The sequence below is a fragment of the Apis florea genome, unplaced genomic scaffold (genome assembly GCF_048593485.1).
Source record: "Apis florea isolate Af1SG1 unplaced genomic scaffold, ASM4859348v1 contig_3078_pilon, whole genome shotgun sequence".
Lineage (NCBI taxonomy): Eukaryota > Metazoa > Arthropoda > Insecta > Hymenoptera > Apidae > Apis > Apis florea.
In genome coordinates, this window is record NW_028256702.1 from 2,718,512 (window position 1) to 2,737,007 (window position 18,496).

At 20.8% G+C, this 18,496-nt stretch overlaps 2 protein-coding genes across 9 annotated transcripts in view; one reads left to right on the plus strand and one right to left on the minus strand.

Annotated features, from left to right (window-relative positions):
* Taf3 (TBP-associated factor 3) overlaps positions 1-9,747 on the minus strand; it is a 28,483-nt gene extending 18,736 nt beyond the window's left edge. For 4 of the 8 annotated variants that reach the window (XM_086908421.1, XM_031918783.2, XM_086908420.1 and 1 more), the window contains exons 1-5: positions 8,865-9,130; positions 8,535-8,706; positions 7,953-8,195; positions 4,136-5,310; positions 3,435-4,007 (exon numbers count right to left, since the gene is read on the minus strand). In XM_086908421.1, the coding sequence (XP_086764547.1) occupies positions 3,435-4,007; positions 4,136-5,310; positions 7,953-8,195; positions 8,535-8,706; positions 8,865-8,876 (2,175 nt within the window). In that variant the 5' untranslated portion in view covers positions 8,877-9,130. Of the gene's footprint in view, positions 1-3,434; positions 4,008-4,135; positions 5,311-7,952; positions 8,196-8,534; positions 8,707-8,789; positions 9,131-9,444 lie in introns of those variants that run through there. The other 4 variants (XM_086908419.1, XM_086908416.1, XM_086908418.1 and 1 more) reach the window with 3 other exon arrangements.
* The window catches only part of LOC100868705 (uncharacterized), a 41,533-nt gene continuing 32,216 nt past the window's right edge, over positions 9,180-18,496 (plus strand). The window contains exon 1 of the mRNA XM_086908422.1: positions 9,180-9,406. The gene's annotated coding sequence lies outside the window, so the exon portion shown is untranslated. The remainder of the gene's footprint in view (positions 9,407-18,496) is intronic.

The following is an 18,496-nucleotide window of genomic DNA, read 5'->3' on the forward strand; positions in this document are numbered from 1 at the left end:
AATCTTCGAACAATCTCAAATTATAATAAGCATATCATCAATAAGCACTATTTTTTAGATTGTTCTTTAGAATATCTAGAAATTTGTATTTATCGAGTATATAAACGTTAATAAATACTATAATTATTGCTAATACATACTAAATTCCTTATATCACTAGCTACCGTAGACCCACATCTTGATCGAATCATTGTATTTTAATGTTGAGCATATATTTTGAATGTCTAATTCCGTATTTAGTCTTCTTCATATATAATTTCGCCCATATGAGTTAAAAATATTAAACTTAGATTCGTCAGAAAATATCATTTTTTTTTTAAAAAGCATTATCTTTTGTTACAAATGTTTTTGCAAAAGTTTTTTCTTTTGATTTTGTTTATTAATGTACGACTTTTTTTTTAAATAGCTTTCTTCTACTCCATCATGAAAATTATTATTTCGTAAGACTCGTCGACATAATTGGGGATGAACATCTTTATCAAACATTTTCAATATCATAGTTGAAAGTGTAAATGCATATAATAAGATTTTTTTTTTATTTCGCGAATAATAACTTTTTCTTTCAGTTAATTTTCTTGATCGAGCTTTATTCAATTGTTCAGTTTTTGATTTTTTTATGATATAATGTACCATAGATTTACTGTTTATAATTTTCGCTGCTGTATATGATTTCTCATCCTATGCAACCGAAGGAAGTTTCTCATTCACACTTTTGTGTTTAAAACTTTTTCGGATTTATTTTGAATATCGCACACTTTTATATTATTGTTTATGTTTTTATATTATTTATTATTTTTTCATTATTTTTATATTATTTATATTAATAGAATGATACTTGATATCAACTGAACGTAAAAATGTTCTCATTTAGTATCAGTTTATATTTCTAAAATGTTATTGCTAAAATGTTTAAAAATTATCAAGAACGTATCAGCGTTCGAATACTTTTGTAATCTACTAACGGTGTTTAATAAATAATAAATATATTATAACTACTGCACAAATTGATGAATCATTTTCAAATTTTGCTGACATAATCTTGAAATTTCCTTCCTATTATACATCTCTCTTATCTTAAACAAGTTTCTTTAACATATATATTTCATTTATCAAAAATTGTAAAAGTAAACGTTCGAATACTTTCGTTAGTCATTATGTATATATATAAAAAGAAAAAAAAAGTGTCAAGAGATCATTAGATTTAGTTTCAATACAAGTTTATATATTTTTATAAATCGGATAATTTCTAAATTATTATAATTTATTATAATTATAATTCCTTTTATAAATAAAAGACATATCATGTTCCTCAATAATTGTTAATCTAAATGTTATAAATGTCAAATATACTAACGTAAATTAATAAATACTATTTTGAAATAAATATTATTAAAAAAATTCTAAGTATAGATTTTGATTTTTAGAAATATTTAAAATTAATTATATGTATATATTATATATATAAATATATATATAAATTATTTATGATGTAAAAAATTAAAAAAAAAAAAAAAATACAAACATGTAAAAATTTAGAAAATTACTTTTTGTAACTATATGTAAGAATTTATTGTAAAAAGCAGAATTTTGTGAAAAATGAATTTATATATTTACTTTCATTATTCGTACTTCAATTATTCATAATATGTATACATTCATAATATTTATATTTATAATATGCTACATAAAATTTATTTCTAGTTATTTGATTATCTTGTGTATATTTTTCATATTTTTTCGAAATATAATAAAATGCATAAATATTATGTTGGCAAATTAACAATGAATTAAGATAATAACATATCAACAACATTTTATAACAATTTTTGAATTCAAATTTATCACAAGATTATAGTATATTAGATTATTAAATTCATCTTGCTATAAATTTAAAAATACATGATTTTAAAAAATATATTTCATTTTAAGTAAATATTGATAAAAATTTGTTAAAATATTTTTTGTTCAAATTAAAGGAATCAAAGGAATCTGAAAAATTTGATTATAATAAAGATTGATTTATGATTCAGCAAATATGTATTATTAATGTAATATTGTTTTTTAATTCTTTTTTCATGAAATCAAGACTAATTTCTAAAAATTTCACAAATTATTTAAAAATTACAAATATATTACAACTTTTCTTTTTTTTTTTTAATATAGAAAAGATGTATTTTTTAATTTTCTTTATTCTTTTACAATATCTATATATTATTAATGTAATTAATTTGAAAATTAAGATTGACAACTAAAATTAAAAATCATAATAAAATATTAAACATTTTTAATTTAAATAATACTATTATTTTGTATATTAAATAAATAATATTTGTTGATTTCAAAGACAAACTTAATTGTGCAATAATGAAAAAAAAATTATTTTTTAAAAAGTTATATAATATTTCTTATTAATTATAATGCTCAGAATCATATTTCAAATCAAATATTAATTTTATATATGTGTCATAAAATATTTTGCATTTTATTTTTTTATTTTTAATCTACAATGAATTAATATAAAGATTTAAATATAAAATATAATTGTATAATTGTATAATATAATAAGATAATATATTTACAAAATTATAAATAACGTAATTTATTACAAATTATATAATCTGTTTTAATCATTCTAATCTTAAATTTTATTATAAAAAAATCATTCTAAATTATTCTACAATTTAAAAAATTTTTGACCTAAATAATTAAAAAAGTCAATCTTGTAATTTTCAAAATATGAATTATATTTTTATTATATGAATCATTCTGTATATACAATAATTTCTAATAAATAAATATTTTTTTTATTCAAGATTTTCATTATGTTATCATCATATTTGAAAATTAAGATGAAAATAAAAAAATTAATTTTTCTCATTTTTCTTTTATTCAGATTCCTTCGATGATTCTAATTAGAAATATCTTAATAATTTAAGATGTTAAAATAAAATAATATTAAATAATAAAATATTATTAAATCATTATTAATTAATAATGATTTCATAAAAATTTAATAGAAAATACAAAAATATAAATTTTCATTAATGATTGATTCATCAAAATTGATAATCAAAATAATTAGTTTGATTTATTATTATATATTTATATAAAGCCAGATATTATTTATCCTTGATGTGATTTCTTATTCAATTATTCATTTATAATCATTCGTTTTATGAGATATTTAAAGAATAATGATATAATTATTTTGTTTAGATAAATATAGACTAATTGTGTTTGCAATCATTTATTAAGAAATTATTGTATATTTTATTTTGTATGAAATGAAAAGTATTTTATTATTTTATTTTTTCAAATTTAAACAAAGACACATATATTATACATAAATTATTGAAAATGTATTGACTTTTATAAACCAATAAAAAAATTGAATGAAAGATATTTAAATAAATACTAGTAAAGTAAAAAATTACCTTATCACATTTATCCTGTTTTTCAACTTTAGGGGTTTTTGAAGATAATAACGGCACAATAGGTACTGGTTTAGGATACGTAATTGGTGCTGCAAGTGCAGATGATAAAGGCGGTGCAACGGTACTTGTAGGAACTGGCGAAGATATCTCTTTGTCCTGTTTATTCGCCTTTGGTTTATCTCCTTTTTCTTTCTCCGTTTTTTCATGTTTTGTTATTGAAAGCGTTGCTTCGGTAGAAGTGGGTACTGAAGAAAGTTTATCCCGATCGACAGATTTAGATTTTGGTAAAGTAGAAAAATCTTCAGATTTTGGTGGTAAACTTATAAAACGAGGTGGTAATGGTAAATTTGACATTGTTGGATGAGGGCCACTACTACCTCTTCCTATAGGTAATGGAAATCTAGGAAACATAGGATGAGGTATTAAACCAGGTGCTGGAGGAAATGTTGGAAAAAAGGGAAATGGGAGTGTTGGTGGAAAACTTGGTTCTTTAGAAATTTGAGGTTCAGGTGCCTGTGGAGTTTTTGGTCGATCTAGTATATCCTGTTCTGGTACCTCGTTGATACTTTTTGTCTGAAAAAACGGTAATCGCATATCGGCGATGTCTTTCGACGTCTTCTTCTAAGCAATTAATAGTGCTACATATACACAAGCGTGCACTTGTGTTAATATTATATAATGCCATATCTAAATAAACCTACCTTTTTTGGACTAACATAATGTTTTGGACTTCTTGATTTTATTTCCCGTTTTTTATTCATTTTTTCCTTCCTCTTTTTTTTATGATCTGTAGGTGTTGTAGGCATGTTTAATTCTGGAGTTCTTGGAGTGCTAGGAGTACCTGGTGGTGACATATCATCAAACATATAAACATCTGATCCTGGACTTTGTAAATTAATTAATTCTCCTCCATCTGGTTGAAGATGAACATCTGGTGTATGTGGAGTCTTTTTTTCTTCTCGTTTTACATCAATATCATTACGAAGCGTTTGTTTATCGATATTTTCATCAATCACTAAAGCAGGTGAACTTTCTCTTGAATCAAGCTCTTTATATTTATGTTGTTCTGATATGTCTTTATCTTTATCCTCTCGTGGTTTTGAAATCTTTTTAAAAATATTCAACTTTTGTTTATCTGGTTCAGATGGAAGTTTATCAATATTGTCTTCTTTTCTTTCATTAGATGGTGGAGATCTACTAGTAAGATCAATTATTTTTTCTGGTTTTGTTTTTGGTTGTGTAGTTTTCTGTAATTTTGGACTACTAACTGTTTTAGGTGATATTAATTTAGGAGTAGATGGTCTGCTTGACGAACTAGGCAGGGTACTTTGTAATTTTCCACCTATTGATTTTAAAGGTTTTAATTTTGCTAATTCTTTCATACCAGCTAATTTTTTAATTTTATTATCATCTGTTTTATCTGGTTTAAATAATTCTTTAGCACGATTCTTTTTCTTGTTTTCTTTATCAAGTTTACAATCTTCTAATCCTTTCTTTATAATCTTTTTCGGTTTTTTATCGTATTTTAATTCTGGAGGTACCATAGGATAAGAACTAGGTTGTGGTGAATCTGAACGAGTTTGATGTGGTGTCCTTGCTTCAGGTAGTTTTCCTTCTCGAGCAGGTGATAAAAAACCTGAAGTAGTCATCATGACACTGTGAATTTCACGTAATGGTCTACCTTCTTCTAATACTTTTACACGCTTTACTATAGGACTTTCAAGTGAGACAGGATCTCCTGGTCGTTTAAAAACTACTTGTGGTGACATTCTATGAGGAGATACATTCATGGAACTATTGCTTGAAGTTCCATTACTCAATGTTAAATCAGACGAGCCATTCATTATATTTTCCGCTTTCTCTGCTACATATTCCTCTGTAAAATAACAATATATTCTATTTTAATGCCAACTTTTTGAATTTTTACTAATTATATTGCTATAATATAAGTTATATAAATTTTATTTTTTTATGAGCAGTTTAAAGCTAGAAATTAAATATGCCATATTTTTATTAGTTATTATATTAATAATAATATGATATATATAATATATAATAAAAATAATATAATAAATAATAATAATATATAATAAAAATAAACATCTATTTACATTACTTTATATTACTTATGTTACATAAAGTATTTTCTTATTGATAATTATCTTATAAATTAAAATATATTTATTTATATATTTAATAAATAATTCTTTTAGAAAAATTCTTTAATAAAATAATATATTAAAATATAATTTTAATATATATGTAATTATAAATATAATTTTATCTTTATATTTTTATCATATGCTTTTAAATAAAAAAGAAAATTTATTTAATGTTTGCAATCTTTTATCATATACATGTATATCTACTGAGTTAAGAAATACAAAAGTTAAGAAAGAAATGATTTACCAACCATTAATATTTATTATTTGAATTTCTTTATATTGAATTATATTAAATTTTTTTATGAGATCAATAAGCTGAAGTTGAAGATAAGATAAGATTTGTATATATCAATAAACAATTTTTTTTTTAAATATATTAGCAAACCAGAATTGTAATGTACCATCTAATTTTTCATTTAAAATTAAATTTTAAATTTTATCTATTAGAATGTCATTATATCTAATGTCATTTGCGAATAAATTGAACTTATTTTTATGACTTGAATTTTAGATTCAATAATAATTGAATTAATCTGCTTTTTAGCAAATTCAAACAAAACTTTTCGATTCTTTTACGAAACAAATACATAGATAAAATTATATATTGCGACATTTTACAAAATTATATATTTTCATTTTTTAACAAAAAAATGTAATAAACATTTTCGACATTTTAAAATAACAAAAAAACAAATTTCAAAATATTTTTTCAAATTAATTAAAATATTTTTTGTAAAAGAAAATGTAATGTAAAATGTATACGATCAAGTCCATCCTAGATTTGAAGATTTATGAGATTATATAACAATAAGAATTAAGAAACTTTAAGAAACTTTTTTTTTAACAAAATAAAATTAATGTAAAGACATCAAAACATGATTAAATTTAATTAAATATAGATGTTATACAATTATCAAATTTAACTTAAAAATTTGTTCTGAATAGAAATACCAGGAAGAAGAAAAGAAAACGATAAAATGAAAAATATTAGAATTAGAATAAATTTTCTGTTGTAACTCTGGAATTATAAGTATAACAAATAAATAAAATAAAAAAAATTTAAATAAATGTCATTCATTTTGATAAAAGCTATCTCAATAACAAAAAATACTCATATGCAGTCACGTTCATATAGAAATATAAGAGATATAAGAAAAAATTTCTATAATAATAACAATCTCTTTTTGTAAATATCTCAAAAAACTAAGCTGTTATACATAAGAAAGAATTGATTAGTCAGCATTTAAGAATGTTAGTAAAGATTATATCAATAATCTCATAAACCATAGTTCATAATATTTGAATAAAAAAGCTGGTAAAACTAAAAGCTAATAAATATTTTTTAATTTTAAATTTATTATGTATTTTATTGTTATGTATAGTATATTTTTTAATATATTTTTATTTCTTAAAAATTAATTGACATTTTTGTTAAATATAGTTATATAAACAATATATATTAAATATAAATTTCAATTATTTATTAAATAATTATAAAAAAAATGATCTATTAGAAAAATATGTTATAAATAAAACTTAAGTATATTTACTATATAATTGTTTTCTATTATCTATTATATATCCTTTCTTTTTCTATTAAATATTTTTTTAATTTTGTTATTTGAATATATTATAATTTGAAATCAACTACAATGCTAAAATATGTAATCATTTTATTTAATTTGGTAGATTTCTAACAAAAAAATTTTCTGTAATGAAATTCTAACATGTTATCTTTTTAAATCCTAAAAGTATATGGAATATATTAATGATTTCAAATATTTAATCAATAATTTACAATAATAGTAACAATTTTCATTATGTATTATATATTTATTTTTATTTTTGATGTTTTTTGAAATATATTAAATAATTATATTAATTTAAAATATAAAAATATATTAATTTAAAATATAAAAATACAGTGATTTTCATTAATATTTGAATATCACAATGTGCAAGAAATTATTTATTTCTATATGTATTTGTTTGTGTATATAACGTAATTTGTGTTTTATAAGTAATTGTTTTTGAATATAAAAATATTAAAAATATTTTTATATCATTATTTAATAATATATTAATATAAATTTGAAATATTATATAAAATATAATATATATATATATATATATATATATTAATATTTATAAATATAATTTGTTCCATATGAGTAATTTGAATTAATATTCCAACAAAAAATGATTTGCATTGGATAATCTCTAATATTAATAAAAATATTAACAATGAATTTCTTTTTTATTAATCATTTATTATAATTATAAAGTTTTATTCTTTTTATTTTAAAATATTAATGTTTAATTTTTATAATATAATATTTATAATATATTTTACCTTCTGTATCAGGAAACATAGCTGGTAAATGTTCATGTATATGTACAGGTCTTGTTACAACTTCTCGACTTCCAGGTTTTAAAAAATTCAAATGATTTTCACGTTGAATTGGAAATTTAGGTACTGCTATAGGACATGGAACAGAATCTACATTTTTAATATATTCTGTTAATTCCTGTATATCAATATTCATATTTTGAAATGCTAAACCTAAATCATCAAGATTTGCTTCTGTCCTTCCCACTGAAAAAAATATTTAATGCTATATTTTAAAATAAAATAAAAACTTTAAATATAATAAACTCTATTTTACAAAAGAATCTTATTTGAATAAATGAATAACCAGAAACTGATTATATTATTTAAAAATTATAAATAAAAAAAATATATATAATATTATTAATATCATATATCAACATATAAAAAATGTTATATGTTATGCAAAAATTATGACTTATATCATGTTCAATTTAAATAAAATTAATATAATTTATATAATTTCATAATGAATTATATTATATCAATAAAACTATAGTGTTTGAACTTTCAATGAAATCTTTATATCATTTCAAAAATACTTACAAATTTCTGCATATTGATGAGTAAGTTTTGAAATTCGCAAAATATATTCTTGCATAAGATCAACCATAAATTCTAACGATGTAGAATTAATTGAATGCCATCCAATTGTTTGACATATTTGAGCAACCACCATTCTTAAAACACTTCTACTGTATTCTGTTGACATCTTCAACTATAAAGAAACAATAAAAAATTTTATTTTCCCGCACAAAGCTTTCAAAAAATTTTTTTTTTTACTAATTAATAGAACTTAACAAATAAATTTTAATGTTAAAAATATATGAAATTGAATGTTATGTATGTTTAAAAATGCTTTATTTTACGGATTACATTGGCTGCCATATTGGCTCCTCTTACTGTCCATGTTTGTAGAAATAATAGATACTATGATGCTTATATTGTTATTGTAACTTTAATCATTGTAATTTTGGTTGTCCAAGGATTGTTTCATATTTCATTTTTGCATTCCGCGGATCCTTTGGATCCGCGGAATGCTTAAGCTTTCTATGAATATATATTAAGTAAGTACATCCCGCCAAAACATCATCGCGAACATCGGTTCACTGACATCAAGTTACCAGCTATCGACAATATGCATGTGGCGCCATTATAGGGAGAAAATGAGAATGGATTCTTTTCATTGGCTGGGCAGTGAGAGGAGCTAATATGGCCGTCAATGTAACCCGTAAAATAAAGCATTTTTAAACACGCATAATTTTCGATTTCATGCATTTCTAAATTAAAATTATAATTTTTGAAACCTATTCATAAAATCTTATCAGTTTGTGAAAAAACATTTTTAAATTTTTATATTCGGAAAAAACTTTATTCTTAAAAATAACAATTTAATAAATTATTTTCATTATCTATATGTAAGTATTATTTGATATAAAATTTTGCTTTAACTTACCAACATAAAAGAAATTGTACAATTCTTCCGTTTATTAATTTAAAATATTACATACATACATTTCTACTATATTTTCATTCAACACTTCGATGTTAAGTCACAGGTTAAGTTGTGTCATTCATTTAAAAAATAATGCACATTTCACTTATAAAATATAACAAAGTAACACACTTGATACAAAACGAAACACGTTCCCACTGTCTTCATATTTTCTTTTAAACATATTTTTACTTCTTCGTAACTATTGATGCATATTATACACCGTACACTATAATGGCGGATAATTTCTTCAGTCATAGAAGTAAAAAAGATAGCGTCATCTTAACTCTGTTTAAATCATTTGCATTAAAGTATATAATCTAACCAGATATAACATTTGCAAATATTTTATTTCTTTTATTATCAATATATTACTTATGATTTATATTTATATCAATCTTATTGCATGAATATAATTTAGTAAGTTCTATGTAACCATAAATAAATTTTGTAATAAATTTTAGAAAAGAAAATATAATTTTTGTAAAAAAATTATTTTTTTCTTTATAAAGTAATATAAAGATATTATATCTCATATTCATATATTTTTTATACAATTAATAGAATAATATTAATAATTTGAATATTTTGATATTTGATATTTATTAAATCCACAAACTAATAAATAGACAGATTACTCTGATATATAGAAATATGCTAGTAATACTATAGTGAATATAGCATATTTTTGTTTATACATAATGGCGGGAATTTTGAATTTTCATATTTTTTATAAATTAAATAAAATTTATATTTAATAATATTGAATTATATAGTAAATTTCTTTCTGTTGATAATGATATTATTTATATCATTAAATATTGTAATCATTATCATCAATACTTCTCTTAATTTTTTAAATAAATATTAGTGTTTTAATCTTTTGCAATTTTTTTGCATTAATTAAAAATATAATTTTTTTTTTAAAAATTTTAATAAATAAAAAAGAATTTTTCTAGAATTCTTATTTTTTTCATCAGTTTTCTCAAAAATAATTTTGTTATCATTGCTAACTAAATTCTTTTTTCATCTTATTGTTATCAAATGTTTTATTAATAGTTTATTTTATGAAAGCAGAATTAAAAATTAATATATATAAAGTATATAATAAAAATATATATATAAATATATATATAAAATGATAACATACGTGCATGTTTCGAATTTTTGAAATGATTTAATATTTTAAATTTTTAATACTAAATTTTTAATGAAATATTAATTATCTATATTCGTTATTATAATTATATAATAATATAAATGAAAAAAATTGATAAAAATAATCTAATTTAGTAACTTCTTCCAATTTTGATAATGTTATTCTAAAATAATATTTTTCTGTTGTTTTTTTAAAGATTTATTTTATCATTAAAACATCATTAAAACACAATTTCAATTAGAAGAAAAATTTGAAAAAATATATATTTTTTAATTTTAAAAAATAAAACAATAATTTAAAAAAAAATTAAAATTTAAAAAATCTAAATTATAAAATTAATAATAATTATAAATTAAAGATTATTTGATATTGATGTGTGCAGTGAAGCATTAAATAAAAATAAATAAAAAATAATTAAAAATAAATAACATTAGAATTCTTAAATATTGTAAATTGAACCAAATGTAGTTTAACGATATTTAAAATTAATCAAAATATATTCTAGTTACTTGAAAAAGTAAAAAAGTATTCTAGCTATTTTTTTGCTTTATTGAACATTTTCGGTTTTTAGATTTAATAGATATGTTGATAGTTTTGTTATAAAAAATATATATATGTATTTAAATATGTATTTGCAAATATATGAAATGTGATCTCACGGAAAAATTAAACATATAGAAATTTTTTTTTTCATTTTGTAAAATCTATTTTTTTAAATTTGAAATCTTGTTTTAATGATGATAAAATATAAAATAAAATAAAATGAAATAAAAAAGATGAAATAAAAAGATTCAGAAATTTTATTTTATATAATATATAATATAAAATATATATATATATATATAAGATATTAAATAAAAATAAAAAACCATATAAATCCTACATTAAGAATAGTAGAAATTGATGTAATTAGTTTTGTAATTCCAGAGTTGTCAGAGAAGATTCTATTAATATCTAGTTAATAGATATAGATTTATAAAATATAGATTTTTAGAGCTTTATGTGATTCTGATTTGGGAATAAAAAAAGCTAACTAGGAAGGAATATGATACGATTGCTGCGCCATCTATCGAGATATATTGTGAATATGAATTTTATGAATTCTTTTACTAGTGTTCTTATAAAATGGAAATTCACTGATTTTTTATATTTTACTTTGAAAGATTTAAATTTTTAATAAAAACTCAAGTAAGATAAATATTCAATACTTTCATATCAATATAATTTTAAAACTATTATTTTTTGAAAAATATAAGAACTTATTTTATTATAAACATGCTAAATATATTCATTAATTTTTTTATTTTAATAATTTTTATTTTAATAAAAATAAACTTTTTTTGGAATGTATTGTTATAATATTATAAATTAACTAATAATGAATATTTTAGATAGTAGATTTAGTTTTGTTTTGATAATAGAATGGTTATTCTTAGTCCAAGTTCAATCACTGAAATTGATTTAAATCAGGAAATAAAATATGCATTTAATATTGCTACATTATTTTTAATTAAAAGAAAACAATTTTTAAAATAATAATAAAATAGTTTTTGAATTATGAAATAAACTGAAAAACTAATAATGAATGTAATGACTAAGAATATTGATATGGAATATTTTCTCTTCCTTTGAAGAAATCATATTATAAATACATTTTGAAATATCTTCCATATTCAGAATTTACATAATTGCAGAAATATAAAAACTTCCATAAAGCAAAATATAAAATTGTATTGTGGTAGTGAATAGCATTTTCATAATATGTAATATTTTTTATCTTCTATCTAAAAATATGTCATATAAGAAGTTACATGATAAATATAAAAAAGAAAAAGAAATTTCAAAATAATATTATATTAAAATATTATATTAAAATAATATTATATTCATATTAAAATATCAAGATGTCAAAATTTCAAAATGTAAAAAAGATTGAAATAAGATTTATAATTGAATTTAATTTTAAATATAGCAGAAGTTTTAATTTTTAAATCATTTTGTCAAAATGAATCAAATGATATTATTTAATTTTCAAATAATAAGTATTTCTCTAAAAAAAATAAAAATTTCTATAAAAATAAAAAAAATGTCATTAAAAAAACCTTGATTTTAAGCACAACAATAATATTATAAAATAAATTAATCAATAAGAGCATAGATATGTTCAATGTAAAAAATTTAATCAAATATATCGATGATGAAAAAACATACAAATATATCTATTAGATTTAACCATAATGAGAATTAATAATTCTTCTATAAATAATAGATTTAAATTCCAATAATAAATAATAGATAAATGTAATTTGTTTCTAAAAAATATAAGCATTTATATCAATGGTGCTAGAAAGATTTTATTAGGAAAAAGAATTTATTAGTTCTTAGCTTAAAGAATTTATTTATTAGCTTAAAGAATTTATTAGTTTTTTACTTATTGAAGAAGTTGTTTTTCTATGTATTTACCATTTCATACATTTAATTTTATATCATGTAAATGTTTGTCTATATATATATTGAAAATTTCTTGTATTGTTTATATTCCTATTAGGTGTCCTAAAAAAATATAAAAGACAAAATATTTTAAGATAATTATGATTATCACATAAAATTATGATTATCATTATGTTGCACTTCAAACAATTTTTTTGATCTAACTATTATAATGATTATTAGAATGTATCAAAAAAATTTTAAATCAGTTACAGATTTATTCATTTTCATTCAACAAATCATTAGCTGAAAATAGATATACATAAGTAAGGCCATATTCATAGTTGAGATGTTATAGAAAATTTTTATTTTTTTTTATAGATATTAAGAAAGAAAAATAGACAAAGGAAAATAAAAAAAAATGAACATAAATTGAAAAAAAAAGTGTGAATCGAAAAAAAAATTAAAAATTGAATTCATTTATATTTAATCATTAAATGTACAACTTCGACAACTATTACAAGCGAATTTTGAAAAAGAATTCAAAAGGATAATATCTTAGAAGAATCTGCAAAAAAGAAAATTAGATGAAAATTGCATTTTCTATTTTTGACAAAAACCATGATAGTTGGTATAGCATGTTATTGCTATATATATGTTGGTATAGCAATTATTTATATTATAAACATATTGTAATAATTATAACTTATATTTATTTATATAAATATAAAATTAAATATAAAAATAAATAAAATATGGAAATACAATAACGAAATTGATATAATAGATATATATTACAATAAATACATAGATATATATATATATATGAATTTGATTTTATTAATATCAGCCAATATCTATAACTGCTCTCTCATAAACATAAATACATAAGTGTTTTTTTTTTATAACTGATAACTCAATTTGTTAAATGCACGTATATTTATAGTGACAACAAAAAAAATACATACAAAAATAAATAAGATTTAACATATTTGAAAATTTTAATTGTTTATATATAAAAATTTATTTACAATTTTTAAATCATATATTAAATGTTATAGATAAAATTTATGTAATATATTAATAAAATTTGGTAAAATTTAAAAAAAACCAATATATTAATATACAAATTGTTATTAGAATGTTCTGGATTTTTAAAATATCTTATAAATTTCATAAAATATATTTAAATATTATACGAAATCGAATATTCAATGATTATTTATTTCTATTAAAAGAAATTTTCATCGATCCTGGAACAATAATTATTATTAATGAAATAAAAATAATAAAAAATATAAAAAATTAATGATTTCTATATTAATTTAATTTCAATATTAAAAAGTTTTATATTTTAAGATTTTATGAGAAAAATACCTTTTAATATCATTGCAATTTTTAAATTCAGAAAATTTTTCATTAAAAATTATAGAAATCAATTTTATTAAATCAATTATTTTAGATAAATTCTGATTAAAATTTAATAGAATAATTGTAAATAAATAAAAAAATAAATGATATTTATAATATTATCTAATTTTTTTATTCAAGAAAAAGAATAATTCTCTGTATAATATTATATATTATATCTATATAATATCTGAGTTTTAAAATCAAATAAAAAATAAATAAATTATAAAATATTAACAAAAAATATTTATTTTGAAATATTGCAAATAATCGAATTTTATTTATTGAAATGCAAAAAGCATGTAGAAAGATTTTTTCAATCATTAATAACATATATATAATTATCAAAAACAGATATAAGATCCGAAATGATTATTATAATATAATGATTATTATAATATTATTATAATATTATATATATATTATAATATAGAGAATAAAATTGAATTTACAAAAATAAAAACCAAAACATATTACATAACATATTAAATAACGTATTAAATAAAATATTACATAATATATTATATAGATATAATTATATATATAATTTTAAATGAAATATTATATTATTTAATTCAATTATATACAAAAAAAGAATAGTCATTTCAGGAGATTTGATTGTCATAATGAAACGATGATGAAAATGACAATTTCAGATATTATATTGATACATAATGTAAAATATATTATATTTATTATTTGTGCAAAATAAAAGAATGATGTCCTGATTGTTGTAGGTATGTTCTGCAAAATTAGTGAAAATCTATTAAAAAAAAATTCCCATAAAATTATTTTTGATTTTGAATTTCAAGGTTAAATTTTTTATTGTTGCAACGTTTTTTTTTTTTTTTTTTAATTATATATTTTTAGATCACATGCACTTCAAAGTTATTAGTGATCACGATGAGGGAACTCAATAATTGTTATCTAAAGTAATGGTATAGTCTTTCAAATTTTTTTCAAAATTCTTTCAAAAAATTTAGTACTTTTACTGCAGATTCTTTTTGTAGTGAATTTATATTAGTTTTTTTGGATATTAAACTTTGAACATAATTAAGATGTGTTTTATAGAATTCCATACATTAAATATTAGAGATGTTTGGTTTCCTTTTGGTAATAAAATGAGAGTGAGTTAAATTCATGTAGTCTATTCTTGCTTTTATTAATACAGCTTGATCTTTTCTGTTAAGTATTAATTAACCGGATTAAAATCAATCGCATTGTTCCGAATTTCTGAATTTGTAGTTTGGTAGGCCTTAAGTTTTTCCATTCTTCATTCCATATTGCTGTTATTATATATAATTTATTAACATTAACATTATTAACATTCTTAATTAACATTAAGAAATTTTGGAGGTTTTCATAGAATACAGGTTTATAATTTGATGTAAATGCACTATTGCAAGCCAATTTAGTTAGAATCTTTTCATTATCTTTAATTCCAATATGAACTGGAATTCTTGAAAAGAAAACGTTTTTATTGATATTTTTGAGTTTAACGTTCATTTTAATAATGTTTTGAATTATTGAGTTATTTGATTCTAAATTTTGTATAGCTAATAAGACACTTTTGGAATTAGAGAATATGATGAATTTATTATGTGTCAATTTTTCTATGTAGATAAGAGCTTCTATGTAGATAACACGGCATATGCCTCATAACTGAAGACAATAAATATGAAAGTTTAAAAATATGTTTATATCTCTAAGGAGTGCATACCGCACATCCGGTATCACCTCTTCGAATTTTGAAATATCAGTAAAAATTTGTTCGTGATTTGGATGATTATAGAATATTTCTGCATATAAGAATTTAAGAACTATTGAAGAATTTCTATTGTCTTCTACTATGAGTTTGCTGATGAATGGAAGAAGTTTTTATTATCCATGGAGAAATTTGATATTGTTTTTTTTACATGACAGGAGGAACATCAATTTCTAAATGTTGGAAATTTTTTTTAAGTTTAAAATTTATTGGTTTTGGTAAATAAGGTAGGTAAGATTGTAATTCAAAATCATTAAAATAAGTTAGGTCATTTATGTTGCAGACAAGGTTTGGTAGTGTTGCTAATTTGGATATTGCATATAATTTGGATATTAATAATAATTTTTTCCTTCTGGTATCTAAAAATAATAAATTAATCTCGCATAGAAGTGAGATAATTGGACTTCTACAAATGCTCCAGTAGCTATTTTGGCTTCAGCGTTATGTAGGCGAGAATTTTAAGGATATTGGTTTGATAGAATTGTACACGACTGTTCTATAATCAATCTTGGATAGAATTAAAACTTTGTAAGATTTTATTAGAACTTGATATTTAGTTCTACAGTTATTTAATGCGATGTTTTTTAAAAGATTTTTTTATATTCAATTTTAAGATTTTTTAGGAAGAAGTCTAAGTATGTTTTCCATCGAATGCTAGATCAAGAATCTTTGGAGTGTCTGTGCTCTTAATTAGATCGCAATCGATATTCACCATGTAATTTTTTTTAAAGTTATTTGATGTCTTGAGAATAGATTTTATAGCAATAATTAAAGTTTCAAATTTCTCCATTATTTGATTAATTTCATTACAAATGAAAGAATCAAAGCAATAGTGATAGATTCCGAATAATTTCGAGTTAATACATCGGCGGATATAGATATGCTCAGCTTTTTTAAATTTCTATTTGGTTTGGGTTGTACAAATATTCGTATCATTGCTTGTTATTTTTATAATTAAGAGGAAGAGGAAATGATCGCTATTAAATATTAGAATGTCCCATAAGTTTCTTTCTTTTAATACGAAATGAATACACGTTTATTTATTGTTTAAAGTTGATTTATTGCGTTATATATGAATATACCGTTTTGCTCTATCACCTTCTTCCATCTCTCAGGAAGCCTCATTATTCTCTCTTTTCAAAATTGTTGGAACTTAGTTGCAAAATATTTTTCGAGGTACGTTTTTATTTATTACAGATTGGAACTGTTTATCATGAAGAAAATTTTTTTAATGACATGAACAAGTAATAGTCGAATAGAGCAAGATCTGGGGACTATGGAGGATGCGATAAAATATCCCAATCAAATTGGAACAGCTTTTCTGTTATAGCTAATGCAACATACAGTTTTACATTGTGAAAATCAACGTCTCATTGATTTGCTAATGGCTGTTTTTCTGCTATGGCAGCTTTCAATTTATTAAGTTGATCGCAGTTTTGAGCAGAATTGATGGTTTCACTTTGAGAAAGAAGCTCATAATAAATTATATCTTTCTAGTCTCACCAAATGGACAAAAGAATTTTCTTCAGGTGAAATAGGAGGGTTCGTGACAGTTGAAAATCTATAGTCAAGTGCGTTTTCGATGCACATTAATACAAAATCCAAGTCTTGTCTTCACTGACAAGCCTCTTTAAGAAAGAATCTTTTTCATGCTGCTGGAGAAGCAAATCGCATAGACTTATAGACAGTTCATAAGGCCAGTCTCTATCAATAGCTATGTGTGCTTCACATCGATTGACATCCCATTTTGATCAGGTGATTATATATTAGGAATGCTAATGGCATCCATTATCTCGCGCATATTATATCGCGGATTTTTAGTGAGCATAGCCTTGATAAATTCTATATTCTTCGTTATTATTGGGCAGCCGCTACGATCTTCATTTTTCAAGTCAAAATTGTTAGCTCTAAATCTCTTAAACCAATTGCGGATAGTCATAATAATCGTAGCACCATTCCTGTAAACGGTACAAATCTCATCTACAGTATCATTTGCACTATTACCTTTTTTAAAGCATTGAAGCATAATATGCCGCAAATGCTTCCTTTGATTATCCATATTGAAGTGTAGAAAAAAGTTTTAAAAGAAACTATGTTACCAACAAAATACTTTGAAAAAGCTCTGGGACGATTGAAACCGATAATACATATAAACGACTAATAAATAAGTCTATATGTTTAAAAATAACCAGTTAAAATCATTTCCTAGCATGATGCAAAAGAAACTTATGGAACAGCTTAATAAATCA